The sequence below is a fragment of the Eptatretus burgeri genome, chromosome 2, assembly GCF_056783735.1.
Source record: "Eptatretus burgeri isolate ZD-2024b chromosome 2, Ebu_testis_v1, whole genome shotgun sequence".
NCBI lineage: Eukaryota > Metazoa > Chordata > Myxini > Myxiniformes > Myxinidae > Eptatretus > Eptatretus burgeri.
In genome coordinates, this window is record NC_140962.1 from 77,892,841 (window position 1) to 77,915,473 (window position 22,633).

The window sequence follows — 22,633 nt, forward strand, 5'->3', positions numbered from 1 at the left end:
AGAGACAAAATACACAAAGGTGAATGTTGTTTTCGATTTTTAACTTCACAATGGTTCAAGCAGTTAGTTGACAAAATGTATTATAGACAATTAGCAAACTTACTAAGAATGTCCTTTGCCTCATGTTTGTCTGGCACCTTGCTCGGCTCACTCTCTCCAATCTTGTTGATAGCTGTAATACGGAACTCATATTCGATCTTCTCAAACAGGCTAGTGACGACAAACGTTGTGGCTTGCAGATTTTTTGCCAAGTTGCACTTTATCCAATGATCTCCTTCAGCTCGCTTATATTCAACAACATAGCCAATGATTGGACTGCCTCCATCATAGGCAGGTTTACTCCAGCACAACGATATTGTATTTCGGGTAGAGTCGACCACTTTTGGAAAGGCAGGTGGTCCAGGTGGATCTGTAATATTTTGAAAAACACATGATCGTGAATCACAATATAATTCACATTTGAATCATTTGTTAAAGACAATTTTCATGGTGCTAAAACATACCGAAATGTTTATATCCCAAAGATAGCGGAGTATCATTCGATATTACAAACTTACACAAAGGTTCCATTGCAATGGCTGGCTTTGACGGCTCACTCGGTTTTCCTGGCCCAGCTTTATTGTAGGCCGTCACACGGAACTCATATTCTGTGCCTTCCAAAAGCTGGGCAGCTTTCACGGTTCTCTGTAACACAGGCTTGCGGGTCACCTTGGTCCATGCAATAACTTTTGTCTCACGCTTCTCAAGGATGTAGCCAGTGATAGTTGAACCGCCATCTGATGCTGGAGGCTTCCAACTGACGGTCATGTGTTCTTTGGTTATGTTGCTCAGGACTGGAGGATCGCATTTACCAGGTACATCTATGAAAACAATGAAACAAGAAGTTGGATTGAATAATATATTGGCAATGGTACTTTCTCGCATTTGTTTTCAAAGCAAAGGAAAACACTATGAATTAAGTTGCCTTTGAATTATGTGAATGTAACACCTATGTAAGTCACAACTAAAACAGAACAAGTACCTTTTCTTAACTTTACTGAATTCAAAGGTAGTTGGACACAGCATGAGAAATAGTGTGCTCAGAAATGAAAGTGAGCTTACCGTAAGGATTTTTGGCCACGACATTCTCAGTGAGGATTGGTTCCCCAATTCCATACTTGTTTTCAGCAGAGATACGGAACTGGTACTCATGGCCTTCGATGAGCCTTTGTACTCCACAAAGGGTGGCTTGCATATTTGCTGTGACCTGAGCCCAGTTAGGTCGACTAGTTTCTCGTTTGTCCACAATGTAATTCGTGATTTCTGATCCACCGTCCTCGAGTGGTGGCTCCCAGGACAAGGATACGCGATCAGCATAAACATTGGTGATGCTCACCGAGGCCGGGGGACCAGGTTTGTCTGGTGTTAAATAAATAAAACAAATCAATTAATTTTAAACAAACTCATAGCCTTACAATATATTAAACTCTTAAATACGCTTTTCAGTTGAAAAAAATCCAAAAATGACAAACCTAGAACTTTGAGCTTTATTGTGGCTGTCTTGCTGCCACTGGCATTCTCTGCCACAATGCCATACTCTCCCGTCTGTTTGCGAGTAACACTGAAGAGCTCAAGGGAAGTGTAGTTTCTTGTAGTCATAATCTTTGTGCCTTCAGATGGCTTGATAATGTCGTTCTCTTTTTTCCATGCAACCTGTGGTTTAGGCTTTCCAAAATATTTCCCTTCTAATAGAGCATTTAAGCCAGCCTTCACTGTCACTACTCCCTTCATCGAGACATCAAGATCAATCCTTGGAGCAACTGCAGAAAATAAAAATAAAGCAATAACAATAATTATTAGTCACATTACAGGTGATTTAATGAGAACAATAATATAAACATCTTTATTTAGACATATGCTCCATTAAACCTAAAAATTAATCAAATATTAATGCAAATCACAACAGACTTCAGAGTGGAAAGTGTGTGTGTGTGTGTGTGTGTGTGTTTATTGCACATACATATACACATTATACATTGTCATTAGCATAAAACATTAAATTATAGAAGTTCAAATATCATGCATCGACAAGCTGCGATGTAATGATCGTCAATTGATGCAAGTTTGAGATCTGTGAGAAAACATTTAGTTGGACACATCGGGATTTGAGATGATCGATGTTTTTGCTGTTTTATTTTTTAAAATGGTTTTGCAATTTCAGTTTGGCATGCTCAGATAATGCACACCCAAACTCTGAGCTCCAAGCCTCTGTGGTCGATTTACTTATAACTATAAAATTGAGAACATAAAATTACACACTACTAGTGTGTGGCTGTACGTGCGTGGCCATACGTGCGTGGCCGTACCAGCAAAAAAAAAACGTTCAAACCGCGTGCCAGAAACAACAACCACACAGGCCGTTCCTTCGCTCTCGCATACCCGTACGTGCGTGCCCATACGTGCAAAAAAAAAACAAAAAACTTTCAATGGCCATAACTTGGGAACCACTTGTCCGATTAATATCAAACCTTGAAATGGCACATCCACAGGGCCACAGCAATATACCTGGCAAGTTTCAATTAGATCGGACCAGTGGTTGTCGAGAAACAGCGGTGGCAGACACACAGACACACACACAGAGATTGCTGGAATTATAGATAGATGCAGTCACATCTTTGGAGGGAAAAATGATAATTCCACCATAACATTGAGCAATAATTCATTAATTATGATAAAAAATAGAAGCAATTTAAACTATTCAAATTACTTCAATGAGCAAAACACAGAAAGATATTTCAACAGTTAAAATGCTCAAATAAAAATGTAGAAATCGATGTCATCCTTCGTATTATTGCTATGTACCATTCTCATCATGCAGAGTGATAGCATCAGACACTTCAGATGGTAAGCTGATGTTGATCGCAGTCTTGGCAATCACCCTGAATTCATACTGTTGCCCCTCATCCAATGCCTCAGCTGTATACTCTTCTGTTGGGATGTTTGTTGCGCTTGTGTTGCACCGCATCCACCACTTTCCTGGCAGCCGGCGTGCTTCCACAAAGTACCCGACAATTTTACTTCCACCGTCATGTTTTGGCGGTGTCCAAATGAGAGAAGCACTGGTTTTGGTGACCTCCACAACTTCAGGCTTCCCAGGTGGATCTTCAATAAAGCAGAAAGTACAACAAAGTGGTGAAATTGAAATAGCAGAACAGTGCAATAAAATATTATTTTAATGGAGATTCATAAATAGTCATAACACAAGTAAACCTACCAATGGGCATTCTTGCTGTGACAAAGTCTGTAGGCTTGCTGGGTTTACTTGCGCCTGCCAGATTGAGGGCGATGGCACGGAAGGTGTACTCCAGGCCTTCAATAAGGCTTGCACAAGGATACTCAGTGCTTCGTACTGCTGTGTCATTAGCTTTCACCCAAAGGATACTGTTGCGTTCCTTACGCTCTATAATGTAACCTGTGATTGGACTCCCACCATCCTTCTCTGGTCGGTCCCATGCAACGAAGATGCATTCTTTTCCAACTTTTGTTATACGCATGTTCAGCGGCTCACTGGGCACACCTGTGATGAAAAGAAATCCACCAGTCATAAACACAAATTAAATAGTAGACTCTAACTTTGTTTCAACTATCAACTTAAAGAAAACTATTTCTTATGGTAACTATGAAAAGGCAAACATTCAAAATTACTATAACTGAAACAGATTTGCACTCGTTTTGTACAATCTGTACAAAATATCTCAATGCCTGGTAATTTCTGTGATGCCGAGAGGCAAGCAATAATTGCATTTACACATTTAAACAGCTACCACTTAGTAAATTAGCAGGCCGGTAAGAATATGCCTAAACATTGCTTTCACCTTTGTGAAGAGTAGTCATTGAATTTAAGCAAATGCAAGAATGTACCACAAGCAACGAGTTATGTATCTGGATAATACATGCTAAAGTGGGTAGGTTTGCTTACTGAATTGGTACTGAGCAATCATCTTGTCTGATGTAAGTGGTTCTGAGACACCAAAGCGATTCTCAGCACGAACGCGGAACATGTACTCATGGCCGGTGATAAGTTTTCCAATACGACAGGAGGTTTTTGAAACAGCAGATAGAGTTGTAATCCACTCGCCCATACAAGTATCACAGCGTTCAACAACATAATTTGTAATGTGACTACCACCATCCTCCAAAGGAATATGCCAAGTCAACGTGCAGGCGTCTGCATCAATGTCCTCAATTCCAAATGGTGGCTGTGGTGGTCCAGGTATATCTGCAAAAGTCATAATTAATGGAGCAATGATTAATACCATGCAAAGTATCCAAAGGGACAATCTAAGTAAGTTTCCATAATGTGTATTCTGATTTGCATAATTAAATATTATGTAATAATGAGCATGACAAGTGTGAAACAGCTCTCCAAAATTTGTGACGTCACAACGGATAATTTCTCTGATGACCCTTGTTCATGACCAAAAAAACTGTTGCTATTGTTCAATCTATTTTCCCATAGAAGTTTGCTTTTAAGAGGTCATAAGTATTTTCATGCAACGAGACAATGCAAATCAACATATTGTGAAATGAGGGTTTCTTCTCATTAAATCTTACCCATGACAACAACTTTGGTTTTTTCAGTAGCAACACCACTGCTGTTCTCCGCCACCAAAGAGTAGTATGCGCTGTCTTTGCGCATGACATCATTGACGATTAAAATATATGTATTTGCTGCCTTGTGCAGGATTAGACGACCAGAGACAATGACATCATCGTCACCCTTCTTCCATTTGCACAGTGGTGTTGGTTTCCCATATACAAATGCTTCGACACGGAGCTTCTGTCCTGCTTTTATCTGAATGGCATCTCCCATAACAATCCTTGGAGCCACTGCACATTATAATTAAAGAGATTAGTCATTTCTGCACAACATTGATCAAATAATGCTGAAACATTTTTGAATGGCAGATTATGTAAATTATCAACCATCAAGAAAGCAGTTATTTATTTACAAAAAATAACCTTAATATTGTCTTCAGCATCTTACAGAACATAATAAACTTTAATTTTGATAAGTTCACAATTTCAAGAAATTCCTCTGCAACTGGCAATATCATCCACTTACTCAGCTGTTCCTTCACTTCTAGGAACCCTTCTGTCTCTCGGGGAAGTCCACGGCCCACAGAGTTCCTCGCCGATACACGGAATTTGTATTTTTTATTCTCTTTCAGGCCGGTAATGTTGAAGCTGAGGTCCTTGACCACAGTATGCTCAACCCAGTAATCTGCCCGAGACCCTTCCTGCTGTAACTCAATGATGTAACCATCAACCCTGGCTCCTCCATCACGCAATGGTGGCAACCAAGTTAGGCCAACAGAATTTTTGGTGATATCTGTCACTTCTAACTTCTTCGGTGGGTCTGGAACACCTTCAAAAAAAAGAAAAAAAAATCACAAAAATAAAAAAGGATCAAATGTAGACATTGATTCAATATTTAAAATGCCATATTTCAATGATTATACATGTCATTGAAAATAATTCCTGTTTTTTTTTTTGTAAAATAACATCAGATACAGTAAAGGAACAAGAATGAACAACGAAGATGAAGCATGTCAATTATTATTTTCTGAAAAGCAAAACTAAATTGTGATTCAAAACATACTTAGAGGATCTGTTGCCAGAACGGCTTTTGTTGTTTCCGTAGGAACGCCAGGCCCATACTCATTGACAGCAATGACACGGAAGTAATAGTCACACCCAGTTATCAAGTTCACAACATCAAATGTGGTTTTCTTAAGGTTGTTGATAACAGTCGACCAAGTTTTTCTTTCAGCATCTCGTTTCTCGAGGATGTAGTGTGTGACTTCACTGCCGCCATCATTCTCTGGCTGCAACCATGACACATGTGCTGAGACCCGAGTTACATCAGACACTTTGAGGTTACAAACTGGTCCAGGGGTATCTGAAAATTGTATGAGCAGAAAGTATGACAATTAGAGAACAATAACTATTACAGATCAAAATATTCAATAAACCAGTTAGATTGGTCAAGCTTTTCAGTGGAACTACATTGTTTGGCCAGATCTAATTTCCATCCGAAATATGAATGAAAGAATGGTGTTTTAATAATTTTGTCTTGGAATTAGGAGCACGGTACATTTTTACAGCAACTGTATTTAAAAAAAAATACAAATATCATTGAACAAATGAACTGTCGTGCATTAATAAAGAAATTCAATAAAAAAAGGTTATTCATAATGTGGACAAACAATATATATATATATATATATATATATATATATATATATATATATATATATATATATATATTATAAATGATGTTATGGCCACTTACCAAGAACTTTGACATTGACATTGACGGTTTTCTCGCCAGCCTTGTTGCTGACTGTCAGGGCGTATTTTCCTGTATCATCTCTTGTTGTGTTAGATATTACCAGGAAAGTCATGGTATCAATGATATCCACCTGTCCCTTGCGCACTACATTGTCAATTCCTATTCGGCGCCAGTGCACCTTTGGAGTTGGGCGCCCATGAATTATGGCAAAGAGGCGAATTGGGCAACCAGCTCTCACAGTGAGGGTCTTGCGTAGGCTGGCATCAAGGTCAATCTCAGGAGGTTCTGCAAAACATCAGATCGGTGTTCAAGTCATTTCTGTGACTGTTATTCTTTCTGAAACCAAAAATTGAATTGAAAAAAAATCCCCCAAAAAGTAAATCTCAAACCAAAGCAAACCCTATCATAACTCGGCTGTCTAAATGTCATGAAATGGCATTTGGAGATTTCAGTCATGTGCAGATTATTATTCGATCGTAGAGATGCAGAGAAATATTACCGATGATTTCCTTAGGTGTGATGGCTTCCTTCAGCTCAGCTGGCCGACCTAGGCCAACCTGATTTTGAGCAGAAACACGGAATTCATACTCCTCCTTGTCACTGAGACTAGTCACAGTAAACTCTTTGAAAGTTAGCTGTGATGCAATGTTGCAACGTTTCCAGCCCTCATCTGGAGCAGCAGCTTCTTTCTTGGGTCGCATCTCCACCAAATAGCCAATAATGGGAGCCCCACCATCATCAAGTGGTTTCTTCCAGTTTAAGGTAATTGATGTCTTTGTGCTGTCAGCGAATCTGAAGGCAATGGGTGGACCTGGAGGCTCTGGAAGATAAATAAATGGTTTTATAGATCATCGCTTTTCAGTGCAACTAAAAACAGTGCCATAAGGAATTTTTCAAATGTCATAGTTCAATAAATAACAATACTTTTATTGACGTTGCACCAAAAACTTATCAAAAAAAAAAACATTGCCAATTTATTTTGCTAGGAAACCAATAACTTATATTTTTAGCCTATAATGATGCACCATTGTTATAGCTAACCAGTCATAGCTGAATCGCTCATTAGTTTTTTTCCATTTCATTTATTATTTCACAGGTACATCAATAAAAAATAAAAATATATAGTAAATTAGGACATATAAATTGCACCCCTGCAGGATTGGTAAAAAGTGAAACAAACCACCATCGAGTAGTTCTCCTGGTGGTAAAAATAACAAAAGATGAGAGTGTGTGAATAGAACATTTCAAGACGTAAATTCAGTGGTGTTGTTGAAAGGTACAACTGGTGTTAACATATATGAAATGTCTTCTCTATCTTTTATACATACTCTGCAGACAGAGCATTGGTTACAATAATTATGGTGGATGGTTTGACATTGCCTTCCCAGTGGTTTGAATTCAATTCCCAACTCGCCTACTATTCGTGAAAGACACTGCAGTGTATTTACCATCCACCAACAAGCTTAACGTTCATCTGAGGGATGGCACACTTTGTGATGCAATACCCTGCCTGTGAAACACTAATCTAACAGTTTATACTCAGGTCAGGAATCAAACCCAAACTGGACAAATGAAAGGTAAATGCACGACCTCCGCACAATCCTCTCAAACACTTACAAAATATACAAGTGGTGTAGGTCAGCTGACTTAAACCTTTAAAATTGCAAACACTCAAACACTTGTTCCAAATGCACCTCACATAGTAAACGTTGTTTGTCAGATTCAACCATCATGTCGATTTTTTACTCAATAGTCCATTACTTAGCAGCCTTACAAATAAATACACTCGTTCATTACAATGAAGTTTCTGTCGTCATGCTTACCAATAGGATCTTTTGCTGTCACGAGTTTCGAAGGACCACTTGGGTCACTCAGACCAACTTCATTTTCAGCTTTGACACGGAATTGGTACTCGTATCCTGGAATGAGATTGGTGACTTTGAAACGCCGCTCAGGAATTGAAGTTTTTGTCACAGAAATCCAGCGCAATGAGTGCTTTTCCTTCTTTTCCAGCATGTATCCAGTGATTGTCTTGCCACCATCATAATCGGGTGGGTTCCAGACAACTGTCATGTCTTCTTTGCTAAATCTTGTAACTACAGGTGGATCTGGAGGTCCTGGCCGTTCAAATTGAGACTTTGCGACAATGGGACGTGTTTCCACTGGTGGTCCCGTGCCCATCTTATTCTCAGCGCGAATGCGGAATATATACTCATTGTACTCAATGAGCTTTGTGACATTCCAATAGTTGGTGATACAACTAGAAGTAATGGTAGACCACACCATTCGTTTTGATTCACATTTTTCAAGAATGTAATTTTGTATTTCACAACCTCCGTTGTCATCTGGTGGGCTCCAACTAAGACTACATCTATCAATGGAGATATTATAGATCTTGACATCCTTAACTGGCCCTGGCTTGTCTAATACTTCAACATTTGCAAATGCTGAGAAAGAGCCAACTGAATTGGTCGCTGTAACAACATACTTTCCACTGTCATCCCGTATTGACTTGGAAAGTGAGAAAATGGTGAAATCTGTGCCAGTGTTAATCTTTGCTCGTGGCACTCTGGTAAAATCAATTGCATCTTTTGCTTTTGTCCAAGTGACTTCAGGATAAGGTTTTCCACGCATTGATGCCTCAAGCTTTATTGTTTCTCCAACTTTTACAATCAATGTACCTACAAGTTTCAATTCCAATATTGGTTGTTGAAGATCTTCTTTGACAATAACGTAATCTGTATGAACCCAGTCACTTTCGCCCGCTTCATTAATTGTCTGAACACGGAACATGTAACATTGATTTTCAATGCATTGTTCAACAGTATAGTGTGTTTGTTTGATGCTACCTTTGTGAACTCTTTCCCAATCTGGCGCGTCTTTCTTTTTCCTTTCAACATGGTAAGATAGATTGGGACTGCCACCATCAAAACTCGGTCGCTTCCACTTCAACAAAGCAAATGTTTTACCTGTCTCAGCAACATGGAATTTAATTGGTTCTCCAGGCCTTTCAATGGGATCAATGGCAATGATCGGTGTTTTTGTCTCAATCGTGGGACCTGGACCAACCTTATTCTCAGCACAAACACGGAAAAAATATTCCCTGTTCTCAATAAGATGAGCTTTCAAAAGTCTCTTTGTGACATCAGCTGACATGATCGACCAAGTTCGTGTATTTGGTTGGCGATATTCGACAATGTAGTTGGTGATTTCTGTTCCACCATTATCTTCAGGATTTTCCCAAGTGACCACAGCTGACGCTTTTGTGACATATGAAACCTTAATGTGTTGGCATGGTCCTGGTTTGTCAAGGACATTCACAATAATTGGGGCAGTTGCTTGGCCACTGCTGTTCTTCGCCGTGATAATATATTTGCCATGGTCACTTCTCACAGCCCCTTTTAATACCAGTTCCACTACAGGGAAATCCACAATAAGCTCGGTACGCTGGTCTTTATTTATGAGTTTTCCTTCTCTGGACCATGTGATCTTGGGGTCAGGCCGGCCTTTGACACGTGCAGACAATTTAATTGTTTGTCCAACACGTGCATAATACACATCACGACACATAAGATCAAGGCTAATCTCAGGTGGTTGCAGGATGTCCTTAGCAATGACTGTCTCTGGTACCTCACGTGGTTCTCCTTCACCGACAACATTGACAGCTTTTACACGGAAGCGGTATTCATTACCCTCAGTGAGGCCCACTGCACGGTAGGCACACTGACTGATTAGTTCATCGATATTAGTACAAACCCAATCTGTTGATCCAACCTTTTGACACTCGACAATGTAACCCAAAATTGGGCTTCCACCATCTCTGTTGGGCTTGGTCCACACCATATCAACAGTTTCTCGTGTCTTGTCTTTAAACTTGGGGTTGATTGGTGGTCCAGGTGGCAGGATAGGCATTTTGGCTTTCACTGAATCTGATGGCTGAGAGGGCTTGCTCAACCCAGCCAAATTTTCAGCATATACTCTGAATTCATACTCATTGCCTTCATATAAGCCTACAGCACGATAACGAAGGTCAAGTACTGGTGTTTTATTAATGCGCACCCACTTTCCTGTCTTCTCACGGCGTTCCACTATGTAACCAGTAATTGGACTTCCTCCATCAAATTTTGGTACTCCCCAGGTCACCGTCATAGCATTCCCCATAATGTCAGATATTAGGGGCTTGCTTGGAGGATCAGGAACATCAAACAAGTGCTTAGCCACAGTAGGCTCAGACTCCAATGGTTCACCGATGCCTATCTTATTTTCAGCCCGTATACGGAAAACATACTCATGACCCTTCATGAGACGTGGAACTTTGAGTTGTCTGTTTATTCCTGTGGAACTGACTATACCCCATCTTTCCTTTCCACTCTCACGTTTCTCAACAATGTAGTTGATGATTGCACTTCCTCCATCATCTTTTGGTGGACGCCAGGAAATAACTATGTACTCTGGAGTGACTTGCAAAATATTTACAGGACCTATCGGAGGCCCAGGAACATCAAGGACTATGATGTGCATTGCAACGGTCTTGCTACCTGCAGGATTTGTGACAGTGAGCAAGTATTCGCCTGTGTCTAGTCTAGTGGAGTTCTTCATCGTAAGAACAGTAGTGCTACTGTCTGTTGCAATTCTATATTTATCATCAGATTTTAGTTCTGTACTATCAAACACCCATTTTGGTACTGGAGCTGGGATTCCACGCATAAAAGCTGGTGCTTTCACTGTGGTTCCTGCCTTCACCACCAGGCCCTCAATGAGCTTCACATCGATTTCCACTGATGGTGGGACTGAAAAAACACAGAGACAACGTGAATTAGTATCACAGAAGAAAACATACCGAAATGCATGTACATGATAAAAAAATGTCATGTTTTGCACTAAAATGTGAGTGTTGAATGGAAATATGAAAGAACTTTGCCCACCTAATTTTGCTTGACATTCCACAGGCAGCGTTGTGTCAGGCCGACCATATCCAGCTTCGTTCTTGGCTTTAACACGGAATTTGTAGATTTTATGCTGTTGCAGACCTGTCACTGTACACCCTGGAAATGGTACTGTTGTGAATGGTGTCCAATCAGTTGCACCATCCAGCTGGTACTCCACAGAGAAAGCCGTAATCGCTGATCCACCATCTCGGTCTGGCCAGTCCCACATGAGTGACACTTCTGTCCTGTCGACATCACTTGGATGAAGATTCTTTGGTGGTCCAGGAGGGTCTGTATGAAGAAATGGTTGATTCGTTTAAATAAATTGCCATGACACTTGTATATAATCATATTAAAGAACTAGTCGTTAAATGATGAACCTCAACAATAAAGTTAAAAAAAAAATTGCGACCATAGGCATTTTGCGCAGTTACATCATCATCCACTTGGAATCAAAGAGGAGTAAAAAAAGTTTTTTTTTAAACCACAGACACATTTAAAATGTACTTACATATTGGGTTCATCGCCTTCACAGGTTTTAAAGTTTCAATGAAACTGCTTCGGCCATATTGATTTTCTGCTGCAACACGGAAAAGATATTGATTCCCCTCCAAAAGGTTCTGCACAAAGTAGCTGAGTTTCTTGGATCTCGTTGAGACTGGCACCCACTTCATGGCTGCCACATCGCGTTTCTCAAGGATGTAGTTCTCAATGATGGAACCTCCATTATCTTCAGGTTCTTTCCATGTGAGGTAGCATGAGTCAGCACGTAGTTCTGAGAAATTCAGATTGCGTGGAGGCCCAGGTTTGTCTGAAAACAAATAGGAAGGTGGTTAGCTTCAATAAGCACGAGTGCAAATGCTTGAACAAAGGTGGATCAAAAATATTCTTACCAAGGACATTCACTTGAACAGTTGCAGTCTTCTTGCCAGCTGCATTTTCTACTGTGAGACCATATACCCCAGAGTCCTCTCTTCTGGAGGAGGCAATTCGCAGGTTGGAGCCAACTGATGTTATTTCTATGTCAGCTCTTATTGGGACATCTTTTGCATCTTTCTCCCAAGCGACACTTGGGAATGGCATTCCTCTGATTGCTGCACTCAGCCTCAGAGGAGTTCCAGCCTTAATATTGCATTCTCGAGCCATGTTAGCATCCAAAAAGATCTCTGGGGGTTCTAGGAGATAATTGCAGGCCAAATAAAGTGTCAACATACACGATTTTGATTTATATATTTTTACAGCTTTTTTAATATTGCAAGAGATAGTCATAAAAGTGATTAAATCAAGAGAATAGAAAGAAAAAGAATATAACATTATGTTGACCTTACCAAGTCTGTCTTCTATTAACACTGGTTCAGGCACATATGCAGGTTCAGACTCGCCAGCAGCATTTGCAGCCATCACTCGGAACCGGTACTTGGCTCCCTGCATCAGGTTAGTAACACGGAAACTGGTTTCTGGGCAGGATGTTGGGTTGAAATTAGCCTTGACCCACTCAGTCTCGCCTTCCTTTTGATGCTCGATCAGATATCCAATGATTTTCCCCTTGCCATCATGTCTTGGAGGCTTCCATGTGAGGTCTGCTGTCGACTTTGTCTTGTCAACAACTTCAGGATTGATGGGTGGGCCTGGTTTTTCTTTTGAAACAAAAGAAAAATAATTGAATGAGTTATAAACATATAGATATAGACTTAGCTTTTTGATGACAACTGCTTTAGATATTCAAAGTAAAATGTTCAAAAAATGTGTAAAAATTTGTAGTTCAGTTATAGTAGTAATTATCACTGTGTTCAATGGATATAATGACAATGTAGTTGCTCTCGTGAATCTATTCTTGAGCAACTCTGGAGTTATTATTGAGTTTGCTACAATCCTTAAAGGGAGACAACTGTCATAAGCAAGCATTGTAGATTGTGTAGATTGTGAATGTTTTCTTGATTAACATGTTTTTGGCACTCACTTATTGGGTCTTTCGCAAAAACTGGTCGTGAAGGCGGGCTTGGGTCACTAACACCAATCTCGTTCACTGCTTTGACTCGGAACTCATATTCACAGCCTTCAAGCAAGTCCGGCACACGGTATTTGGTGTCGGGGTAGATTTTCTCATGCACAGCACGGCTCCAGCGAGTGGCCATGGTTTCCTTCTTCTCCAAGTAGTAGTTGATAATGGGTTTACCACCATTGTTTGGCTGATTCCAGATCACCAATGCTGAATCCTTTGTAACTTCCTTTACCTCCGGCATATCTGGTGCATCTGGGACTCCTACAGCAAAAGCAAGACTAAGTGTCATTTCAGAACTGGATTTCATCAGCAAAATTGTCCAAATGTCAGAAACTTAAATAAGTAGAGAGTTCATAGAACACCTTACTCCCAGCAGTCTTGAGAAAAAGGACACTGGAAGGATCTTTCCATTATTGCCTTGCGTTTCCAACCACAATCTATGTTTCGTACGAGCCGTGATTTTGTCTGAATCCCAATATTCCCCAATGCTGAGAGCATGAGCGGTAAATTTGATTGGTTGAGATGGCATAAAATGGTGTAATATTTTGTCCAAGTACTGCTAACCTAGATGCTTTTGGAAGTGCCAACAAGGCAAATTGTGTTATACATTGTTCAAGTATATAATTCCATTGAAATAAAAAGTTTTTTTTTTAAGTCTGTTGAAAAAAATACAAAAAACATTTTTTCATAAGTTTACACCACCTTACTTGATATGATCAATTAGTTATTTGTGCCCGTTGTTTGTGTCCTTGATGACGTCCTTAAAAACAGTAAGTTTTCTGTTTGGAATGATCTTCAATTTTGTTTGACTGCCAGGCAGACTAAAAAGCTTCCCTCACTCCTACCTCTGCGCATGAATGATTGGGAAGAGATTCCATACATTTTGCCAATTTTGGAGCCAAAGTAAAGTACTGCTAAAGGCCCAGTCACAGCTTAACGTTTTAGCCAGCTTATGCCGATTTTTGCAAAAATTTGTGTAAAACGCTGGTACACATCGAATACGTTATGGGTACGTTTTGTATATGTTAAGACCACGCTGAAAAACACTGCCATAAGTGGTAGTACGCTGGCTTTAAACGTTGAACTTTTGGGTTTTCTTCAAATTTTTTCATGCTTGAAATTTTACGACGTATGCCGGCGTATAACTCACACGTTCCGCTACGCTGGCCATAAGTTGTAGGCACGTTATGCGATCGTTGACACACGTTGAAACACGTTACTTGTAAGTTACTCATAAGTCGAAACACGTGGAGGTAATGTTTAGCGTACCCGAAACTTATTTATAATCTATGAGGAACGTTTTGTAAGCACGCTACACGAACGTTGTTCACACTTTGCAACACGTTACTTGAAAGTACTACTACTACTACTACTACTACTACTACTACTACTACTACTACTACTACTACTACTACTAACATCGACATCACTAAATTCTCTCGATCTACTACTTACTACTACTACTAATAACATCGACATCATTAAATTCTCTCGAACTACTACTACTACTACTACTACCAACATCGACATGACTAAATTCTCTCGAACTACTACTACTACTACTACTACTACTACTACTACTACTACTACTACTACTGCCACTGCTAGTGACATTGACATCTACTCAACATGGAGTCAGGAACACTGACGGGTTCCTCTTGTGAAGCCCATTTGTATATACCAATTCCCCTAAACGCTGCCAATACGCCATTATACGGTAGCTGTAAGTTAGAAACACGTTCAGTAAGTTCTGTGGTCATCCGGAAGACGTCAATCAAATTTGTCTGCATACGCCAATGTGCGTTTGAGATACCTTACACATAAGTTCAAAGCACGCTACTCATAGGTTCAAAGCACGCTACTAATATGTTCAAAGCACGTTACTCGTAGGTTAAAAATTAAGTTTCGGGTATGCTAAACATTACCTTGACGTGTTTCGACTTATGAGTAACTTACAAGTAACGTGTGGCCGACGTGTGTAAACGATTGCCGAGTGTGCCGAGAACTTATGCCAGCGTATGCAGAACCTTGTGAGCCATACGTCGAGTACGTCGTAAAATTTTCAGCATGCTTGAAATTTCACGACGTACTAGACGCACCACGTAATATGCCAGCGTACTTCATTGTTTTTCATCGTGCTGCTAACGTATACGCAACTTACCCACACCGTATTCAACGTGTCCCAGCGTTTTAGACACATTTTTCATAGGTTGGCATATGCTGGCTAAATCGTCAAGGTGTGACTGTGATGTTGACACTTCAATTTTCCAGCGGTTATGATTGAAATCGGCGAGTGGAAGGTTTTTAACAGAGAACGCCACGAGTTCGTCGGCGATACGTGCAGCACACTATGACTAAGTTAAACTATCGTTGGGCATAGGTTGTGAACGCCGACAACAGGCTAAGCATTCGTTGGTATAAGTTATCTTTAACACAACGAAACGTTCTGTGCCCGTTACTAATACGTTATGCATACGACCAACATGTTATGAATACGACCAAAACTTAAAAAAACCTCAAAACTTCAGCGTACGCCAACGTTTTACGTGCGTTTTTATACGTTGCCATTCCTGGCTAAAACGTCAACGTGTGACTGGGCCTTAAACTGCAGGTTCATGTTCCGATTGATGCTACGCTTTGTGTTCAGGATTAAAAATATAAAATTCAATTGAAATTTAGTAGTTCCTCCATCAAAGGCTGACACCTGCAGACAGACAGAGTGAACCAATTGCTTAACCTTGATTTTGCGCTTCACGCGTGGGGTAAAAGTTATAATACATCTGAGTAAGAAGTGACATGACGTTTGACATTTCAGTCTGAGCAATTGCCTTGTACTACTCTTCTAACCCAAGGATGAAATCACTAAAATTCTGTATGCAGTGTTGATTTGTCTCTTCTTATGCAAAGTTCTTGCTATTCATGTAAAACTAAAATGATACCTGTATATGGTCCTTCTTTGTTATCTATGTTGGTGTAAGATATGACAGAAGACTTAAATAATAAGTAAACAAATGGAAATGAGTAAAATCTTCTCTTTCATGAAATACATGAAATTCATGAAATCACAATATAAGGATCATGAAAACCCAGACACAAAATAAAATTTTCAAAGCACCCCAGCAGATTCCATTATTTTTAGCAGGGTTTTTGAATGTTTTTGAAAGATAATTTGCCACAGTACCACAAAGAAAATGATGTGTCACATTCTTTCTGTATTAAGACTTTTTTTTAAGTCATGAAAAGCAGTTATATGACTACAACGGGGAAAATGAAACATACTCGTTTATGCATTATTAAGCATGAGCAAAAGTAATTAAAAATTAATAAAGCATGTAAAATCAGGAGACAAATTCACAAATAAATAATAGTTCTTACTGAAGCGATCCTTGGCTTTTGTCTCATCTGAAGGTAGTGGGTCACTGATACCATACAGGTTCTCAGCGAAGATGCGGATGATATAATCATGACCTTCCACCAGCTTTGGCACCTTGCAGGTAGTTTTGGTGCAACTATTGCTGACTGGCATCCAGTGGTCCCTGGTTGTATCTTGCTTTTCCACAATGTAATTAGTTACTGGGCTACCGCCATCATCTTTGGGTGGCTTCCAGGACACCACCATGTTGTCTCGGTGAATTTCATCAAATATGACAGGACCCACAGGGGGAGATGGCCGATCTGGAAGGAACAGAAGATTTCTTTAGCAGACCAATGTCATATGAGGCAATGCTATTTGTTTTGTATACAAAGTAGAGGATCATGGAGGAGCTAGACATTTTGAAATGGAGTTGAAATCTAAACATTATTCAGCAAAACGAATATATACAATTCAATTTCTGGAACTAGTTGTTCAATTTATGGTCTGTTTTGCTCAACAACAAACCTCAATTATTTACTTGTTCAGTACGTCCAACAGGATGGTGCAGAAGGAGCACACTTACCTTTGAGCTATCTGGTCTGGGTTTGAGTCACAGTCTGACAATAAACCGTCACGTTGGTGCTTTACAAATATGGCGTTGCAACAGAAAATGCAACAGAAAATAGCTCTTCCATGAGTCCACAGCATGTATATATAAAAATAAATCCTTCAGATGGACATTAAGCTGGTGACCCAATTGCAAGTATTCGTTCACGGATGTTAAAAATCCCACATTATATTTCGCAAATGGAAGGTAAGTTTTCACTAGTAACCTAGTCAAATTTCTTTGCATTCTCAACTCAGCAGTTCTCACATTTTTTGTGAATTTGGATATTTCCAAAAACAAACTATTCTTTGATGACATGCAAAACTTATTTGAAAAAAACATAAAAATGCAATTATGCAAATCAAATGGAAGAACAAACATTGCATTTGGGTCATCAGAAGGAATCCAAATAAGCAACGAGCAAAGATGGAGTCATCAGGAGGAACCTTGATAGGATTCGGGTTTGAGCCACTACTCCACTACACTCAAAACCATCCAGGGACAGCCAAGTGAGCCTAACAGAAAAATTTCCGCATTAATTCACTTCTCCTTTGAGAGGTAGATAAAGAAAGAGAAGTAAAGAGTAAAATAGATAAAAGAAAATAAAAAGCAACAATTAGAATGAATGAGAAGGGCACTCGGTAGAGCGCATACCTCCTCCACATAATGCCTGATCCATGAGAACATATCGGGCCCAATACATTTTTGAAATATCATGCGACATATCATTTTTGGTGCTTTCTCTCAATGGTGAATAATCACTTTTGTAATTAAATAATTATCAGATCCGGACCTGGATTCTGATCTTCAACAAAATTGAATAAATTCTTCCATTTCACACAACCAACGTGTCCACCACGTTTCGCCCGAATCCGTCCACAACTTTTTGATATATTCTGCAATCTATCGTTTTGGCCCTATCTTTCAATGGTGAAGAATCAGTGTAAAAATTCTAATAGCCGGATCCATATCAGGATCTTCACCAAATTCTAATCAGTTCATCCTCGTCACACGCACAACCTGCCCACAAAATTTCGTCGAATCAGTCCACAACTTTTTGAGATATCCTGCACACAAACAGACAAACAAACAGACAAACAAACAGACAGATAAACAAACAAGAAAAGCGGTCATGCAGAGCACGATACTTGCAAAATCCATAAAGCAAATTTGACCTCAACAATAATTGGTGGTTGAATTCAATGAACTAATATGCAAATCCTCTTCAAATTTCAAGTCAATTGGATGAAAATTGAGGATTTAAGAAGTCTGACAAATTTGTTGACCTTTGGCCTTTGTTGACCTTTTGACTTCAAAAACAATAGGCTTCTTGCTTATGACAAACTCTACCATGTTGGTGGAGTTTCGTCAAGATTGGTTTAAAATTGTGACCTGTAGGTGATTGACAAACAGACAAACAAACAAACAGACAGATAGAATAATAAAATCGACTGGCCAATATACTTGAAAAATGTTCGATTTTGCAGGTAACAAACATACAGACAGGGATGAAAACATAACCTCCTTCCACCTTCGGTGGCACAGGCAATTAAGAGAATTGTGAAAAATTATAAAGAAGCGTGAAAGGAACAAAGAACAAAGATGTTGGGAAGAACCCAAATAGATCGATCTCAGCAGTTACTCCCAAGGCTCAAACACAGCACCAAAGTGATTTAGGACCAATAAAATTGTTCTTACAACAATGTATTATGTTTGTTCAAATGCCTGATGCCCAATTATTTCCTTCATCATTTAATACCACTTCAGTGGTTTCAGCAAAGTTTTGCAACAAGTAAACACTTACCAACAACTGTGACCTGGCATGTGGCTTTTCTGGAGCCTGTGCTGTTTTCTACAGTCACGCAGTACAGTCCAGAATCAATTCTGAGGCTCTTTAGATTTCCCAGAGACAATGTGGAGTCTGTTGTTTGGGTCTTGAAGCGCTTATCTGGCTTCACTTCATTGCCTTCAATAAACCATTTGACTTTCGGTTTGGGCTTGCCAGAGTAGCGACCAGTGAGGCAGTATGGATTTCCCACTCGAACCAGCATTTTTTCTCGGAAGTCCAATTCCAGGGTTGGGGGAGCTGTGAGAATGTAGGAAACAGTGCTCAAAAATAGATAGGATGTATGAAAAAGGTTGAATTAATCCAGAAAAGAAACAACTTTCAAAATCACTTGATCAAATATTAACAAGGCAAAGGTTTGTAAGGGTTTTTTGTTAACCCCATGCCTGTGTGTGAGTGGAGGACCAATGACCCTTTGCAGGTGTTTGGTGGATCATCATGCAATTTATATGGGCAAATAGACCTGGGGACCTAATCCTCTATTTAAATATCAAGGCAGCCATTGAAATCAAGCCCACAACAGTGTAGGGAAAATCAATAAAACTTAATCCATGTTTCTACTGAGTGCAAATCATATATCTCAGGAATTTACCAGATGGTAAATCTATGATGGTCTTACCAAGTTCATCCTTGCAGGTGACAGGCTTGGTGCAAAATGATGGCTTCCCTTGACCAATAGCGTTGACTGCACTCACACGGTACTCATACGTGTCGCCTTCTTTCAGACCTTCATGAGTGTATTCACGGTTCATGAGTTTGTCCTTTGTGGTGTGATAGAATCTGTCTTTTCCGATTAGTCGAGCCTCATGAATGTATGATATGATGTCACTGCCTCCGTCGTATAGAGGTGGCTTCCATGAGACACTAATAGAATTACGATTTACATTTGTTACATGCAGGTCCTCTGGGCGTTCTGGCACAGCTGAAGAAGGAATAGGGCAAGTAATAATTTGATCGATAATACTGTCCAAACACATTTCATTACTTTGATTTTTAAACACACGAGGGGCATTCAAAAAGGTATCGGAACAAGGTACCCACATTAGCCAAAGAAACGCCAATGGTTTTTTTTTTCATTTTTCAACATACAAGTATAGAATCAGCAAGGAATTCTATTTTTACTAATCATATGTATGTATATATTACAAATAAAAACGTTGGCATTTATTGGACCCCTGTGATTATTATCTTGTTTCTCAAACCTTTGAATGTCACACACATTACAATGATCACTATTCATGCACCATTAATTATAATTAACAAGCAAAATTTGAACATAATATAAAAATAAGAGAATTATGGTGATGAGGTAGAATAAATTAAAAAAAAAAAAAAAAAAATATATATATATATATATATATATATATATATATATATATATATATATATATATATATATATATATATATATATATATATATATATATATTTCTGCAATAATATGCCTGGTGTTGGCTTAATGGTTAGGGTGGCAGGCTTTGGATCCTTGGGTCCTGAGTTCAAATCCCACTCAGCTGTTGAATTAATACCAGGTAAGGTTAACTCGGCCTGTCATCCTGCTGAGGTCGGCAAAATGAGTGCCAGCATGCTGGTATACTGTATCGGAGTGGCAACCTGTCCAGGAGTGTGTCCAATAGCCAAGATGACTGCTTATGCAGCACCAACGCTCTGCACAGAGTATGGTCCCAATCTCCTCTCTCCTCCTCTGCAATAATTAACTTAATATGCTGAATGAGATTAGATACAAACTTCAGCAAATATTTCACTTGTGCAAAAAAAGTGTTGATGTCTATTTGTGTTTGGTTGGTGAAGGAATGCTGTCAAATTTTTGGATTTTTGTCATGATAGCTTCATGGTGACTGTCATGATGGTAATTCAACCATATCACTTGTGCAAATATTTCACTTGTGCAAATGTGTTGATGTTTATTTGTGTTTGGCTGGTGAAGGAATGCTGTCTAATTTTTGGTTTTTTAACATGGGCAATTTAATATACTTGAGTAGATTTACAAGTCTAGATTCTAAGTTTGAATCATCCTTCTGCAGCAACTTTAAAGTTTGTCACACAGTTCACCGCAACCAATTATGTCACATAGTTTATTGGCATAGTTATCATAAGTTTAATTCTTCACTCACATTGGTTCGTAGATCATATATATTAAGTTTCAGATTTTTTGGACAAGGCCTTCAATTCAACCAATTATGGCTGGAATGTCGATACAGTCATTGTTATGATCCTATATACCCCATCGGGGAGTTGATGACATATGCTAGTTAAAGTTTTTTTCATTGAGCGGTTTCGGATAAAATGATGCCCAAATTTTTTACTTCAATTCAATAAAGCTGCCATACCATGTGACCTCTGACATAAGAGTTATCAAGAGAATATTCTCCATGGGGAGTCCCTGCTATGTTTAAAGTTTTGCATCAATCAGACAAGTGGTTGCAGAGAACAACATTTTTAAAGCGAAAATATGTGTACACACACACACACACACACACACACACACACACACACACACACACACACACACACACACACACACACACACACACACACACACACACACACACACACACACCTCATATAATTTTTAAATGCCTAAACTAAAGTAGAGTACAAAATAAAAATGAAAGAACTACAGTACTTACAGAGTGGTTCTCGAATGATGAGCTCATTGGGTGTTTCAGTCCATGGGCCTATTCCCACAATGTTCTCAGCAGCAACGCGGAAGTAATAGCCATTACAATAGATAAGCCCCTGTGCAATTGCACTTTGGCGTGTGACAGTTCCTGTGACAGAGGTCCAGGCTCTGTGGTTGGTTTCACGCTTTTGTACAATGTAGTTGATTATTTGGCTTCCCCCATCATCCTCAGGGATGAACCAGGTGAGCTTGCATGAGTCATTAGTCAAGTTTTCAGCCTGGAATGGTGTGCTAATCGGGCCAGGAACGTCTATGATGAGGCAGGAAAAAATATAGGAACAGCTTAATACACTCGACAACAATGAAACAAACATTTTTCAAATTATGAATCTTTAAAAAGACTGAAATTATATGAATTTCGCATCATCGTTTCTTACCTAGGACATCAACTATGATGGTCCTTTTATGTTCCCCAGCCTCATTCTTTGCAACCATGCTGTACAAGCCCTGATGGCGCCTCTGGCAATGCCTGATAATCATAGAAGAGCTGATGAATGTCGATTCAATTACAGCCTCAGGGGGCAGTGAATCTTCCTCACGGATCCATTTGATCTCTGGTGTTGGCTTTCCAGAAACATATGCAATCAAACGGATGACACCTCCAGCATGTACAATCAAGTGGTCTTTCATGGAGGCATCAAGTGTGATTTCAGGAGACACTATCGAACAAGGGTCATGATAAGTAAGAGAAGCTTCTGCTTAAGTGCTTCATCAACATTTATGCACTTGTATCATGAACTTGTGAACAGATTTGTATTCCAGCCAAAAAACATCCGGCATGGCTAAGAAGAAAACTTCTATATATCCCAGTATGTTTATGAAGAGAATGCATATCATGATTACTCCACAAGACAGGC

The 22,633-nt window shown here is 39.4% G+C and overlaps 1 protein-coding gene across 1 annotated transcript in view; it reads right to left on the bottom strand.

Annotated features, from left to right (window-relative positions):
• Positions 1 to 22,633, bottom strand: part of TTN (titin) — a 405,491-nt gene that overhangs the window by 61,848 nt on the left and 321,010 nt on the right. The window contains exons 227-249 of the mRNA XM_085850585.1: positions 22,154 to 22,435; positions 21,724 to 22,026; positions 19,692 to 19,994; positions 19,031 to 19,312; positions 16,640 to 16,939; positions 13,223 to 13,525; positions 12,591 to 12,899; positions 12,156 to 12,437; positions 11,774 to 12,073; positions 11,260 to 11,553; positions 8,158 to 11,124; positions 6,834 to 7,154; positions 6,335 to 6,619; positions 5,642 to 5,941; positions 5,105 to 5,407; positions 4,594 to 4,869; positions 3,959 to 4,258; positions 3,254 to 3,556; positions 2,842 to 3,141; positions 1,512 to 1,799; positions 1,102 to 1,398; positions 558 to 860; positions 104 to 409 (exon numbers count right to left, since the gene is read on the bottom strand). Of these exons, the coding sequence (XP_085706711.1) occupies positions 104 to 409; positions 558 to 860; positions 1,102 to 1,398; positions 1,512 to 1,799; positions 2,842 to 3,141; positions 3,254 to 3,556; positions 3,959 to 4,258; positions 4,594 to 4,869; positions 5,105 to 5,407; positions 5,642 to 5,941; positions 6,335 to 6,619; positions 6,834 to 7,154; positions 8,158 to 11,124; positions 11,260 to 11,553; positions 11,774 to 12,073; positions 12,156 to 12,437; positions 12,591 to 12,899; positions 13,223 to 13,525; positions 16,640 to 16,939; positions 19,031 to 19,312; positions 19,692 to 19,994; positions 21,724 to 22,026; positions 22,154 to 22,435 (9,507 nt within the window). The remainder of the gene's footprint in view (positions 1 to 103; positions 410 to 557; positions 861 to 1,101; positions 1,399 to 1,511; positions 1,800 to 2,841; positions 3,142 to 3,253; positions 3,557 to 3,958; positions 4,259 to 4,593; positions 4,870 to 5,104; positions 5,408 to 5,641; positions 5,942 to 6,334; positions 6,620 to 6,833; positions 7,155 to 8,157; positions 11,125 to 11,259; positions 11,554 to 11,773; positions 12,074 to 12,155; positions 12,438 to 12,590; positions 12,900 to 13,222; positions 13,526 to 16,639; positions 16,940 to 19,030; positions 19,313 to 19,691; positions 19,995 to 21,723; positions 22,027 to 22,153; positions 22,436 to 22,633) is intronic.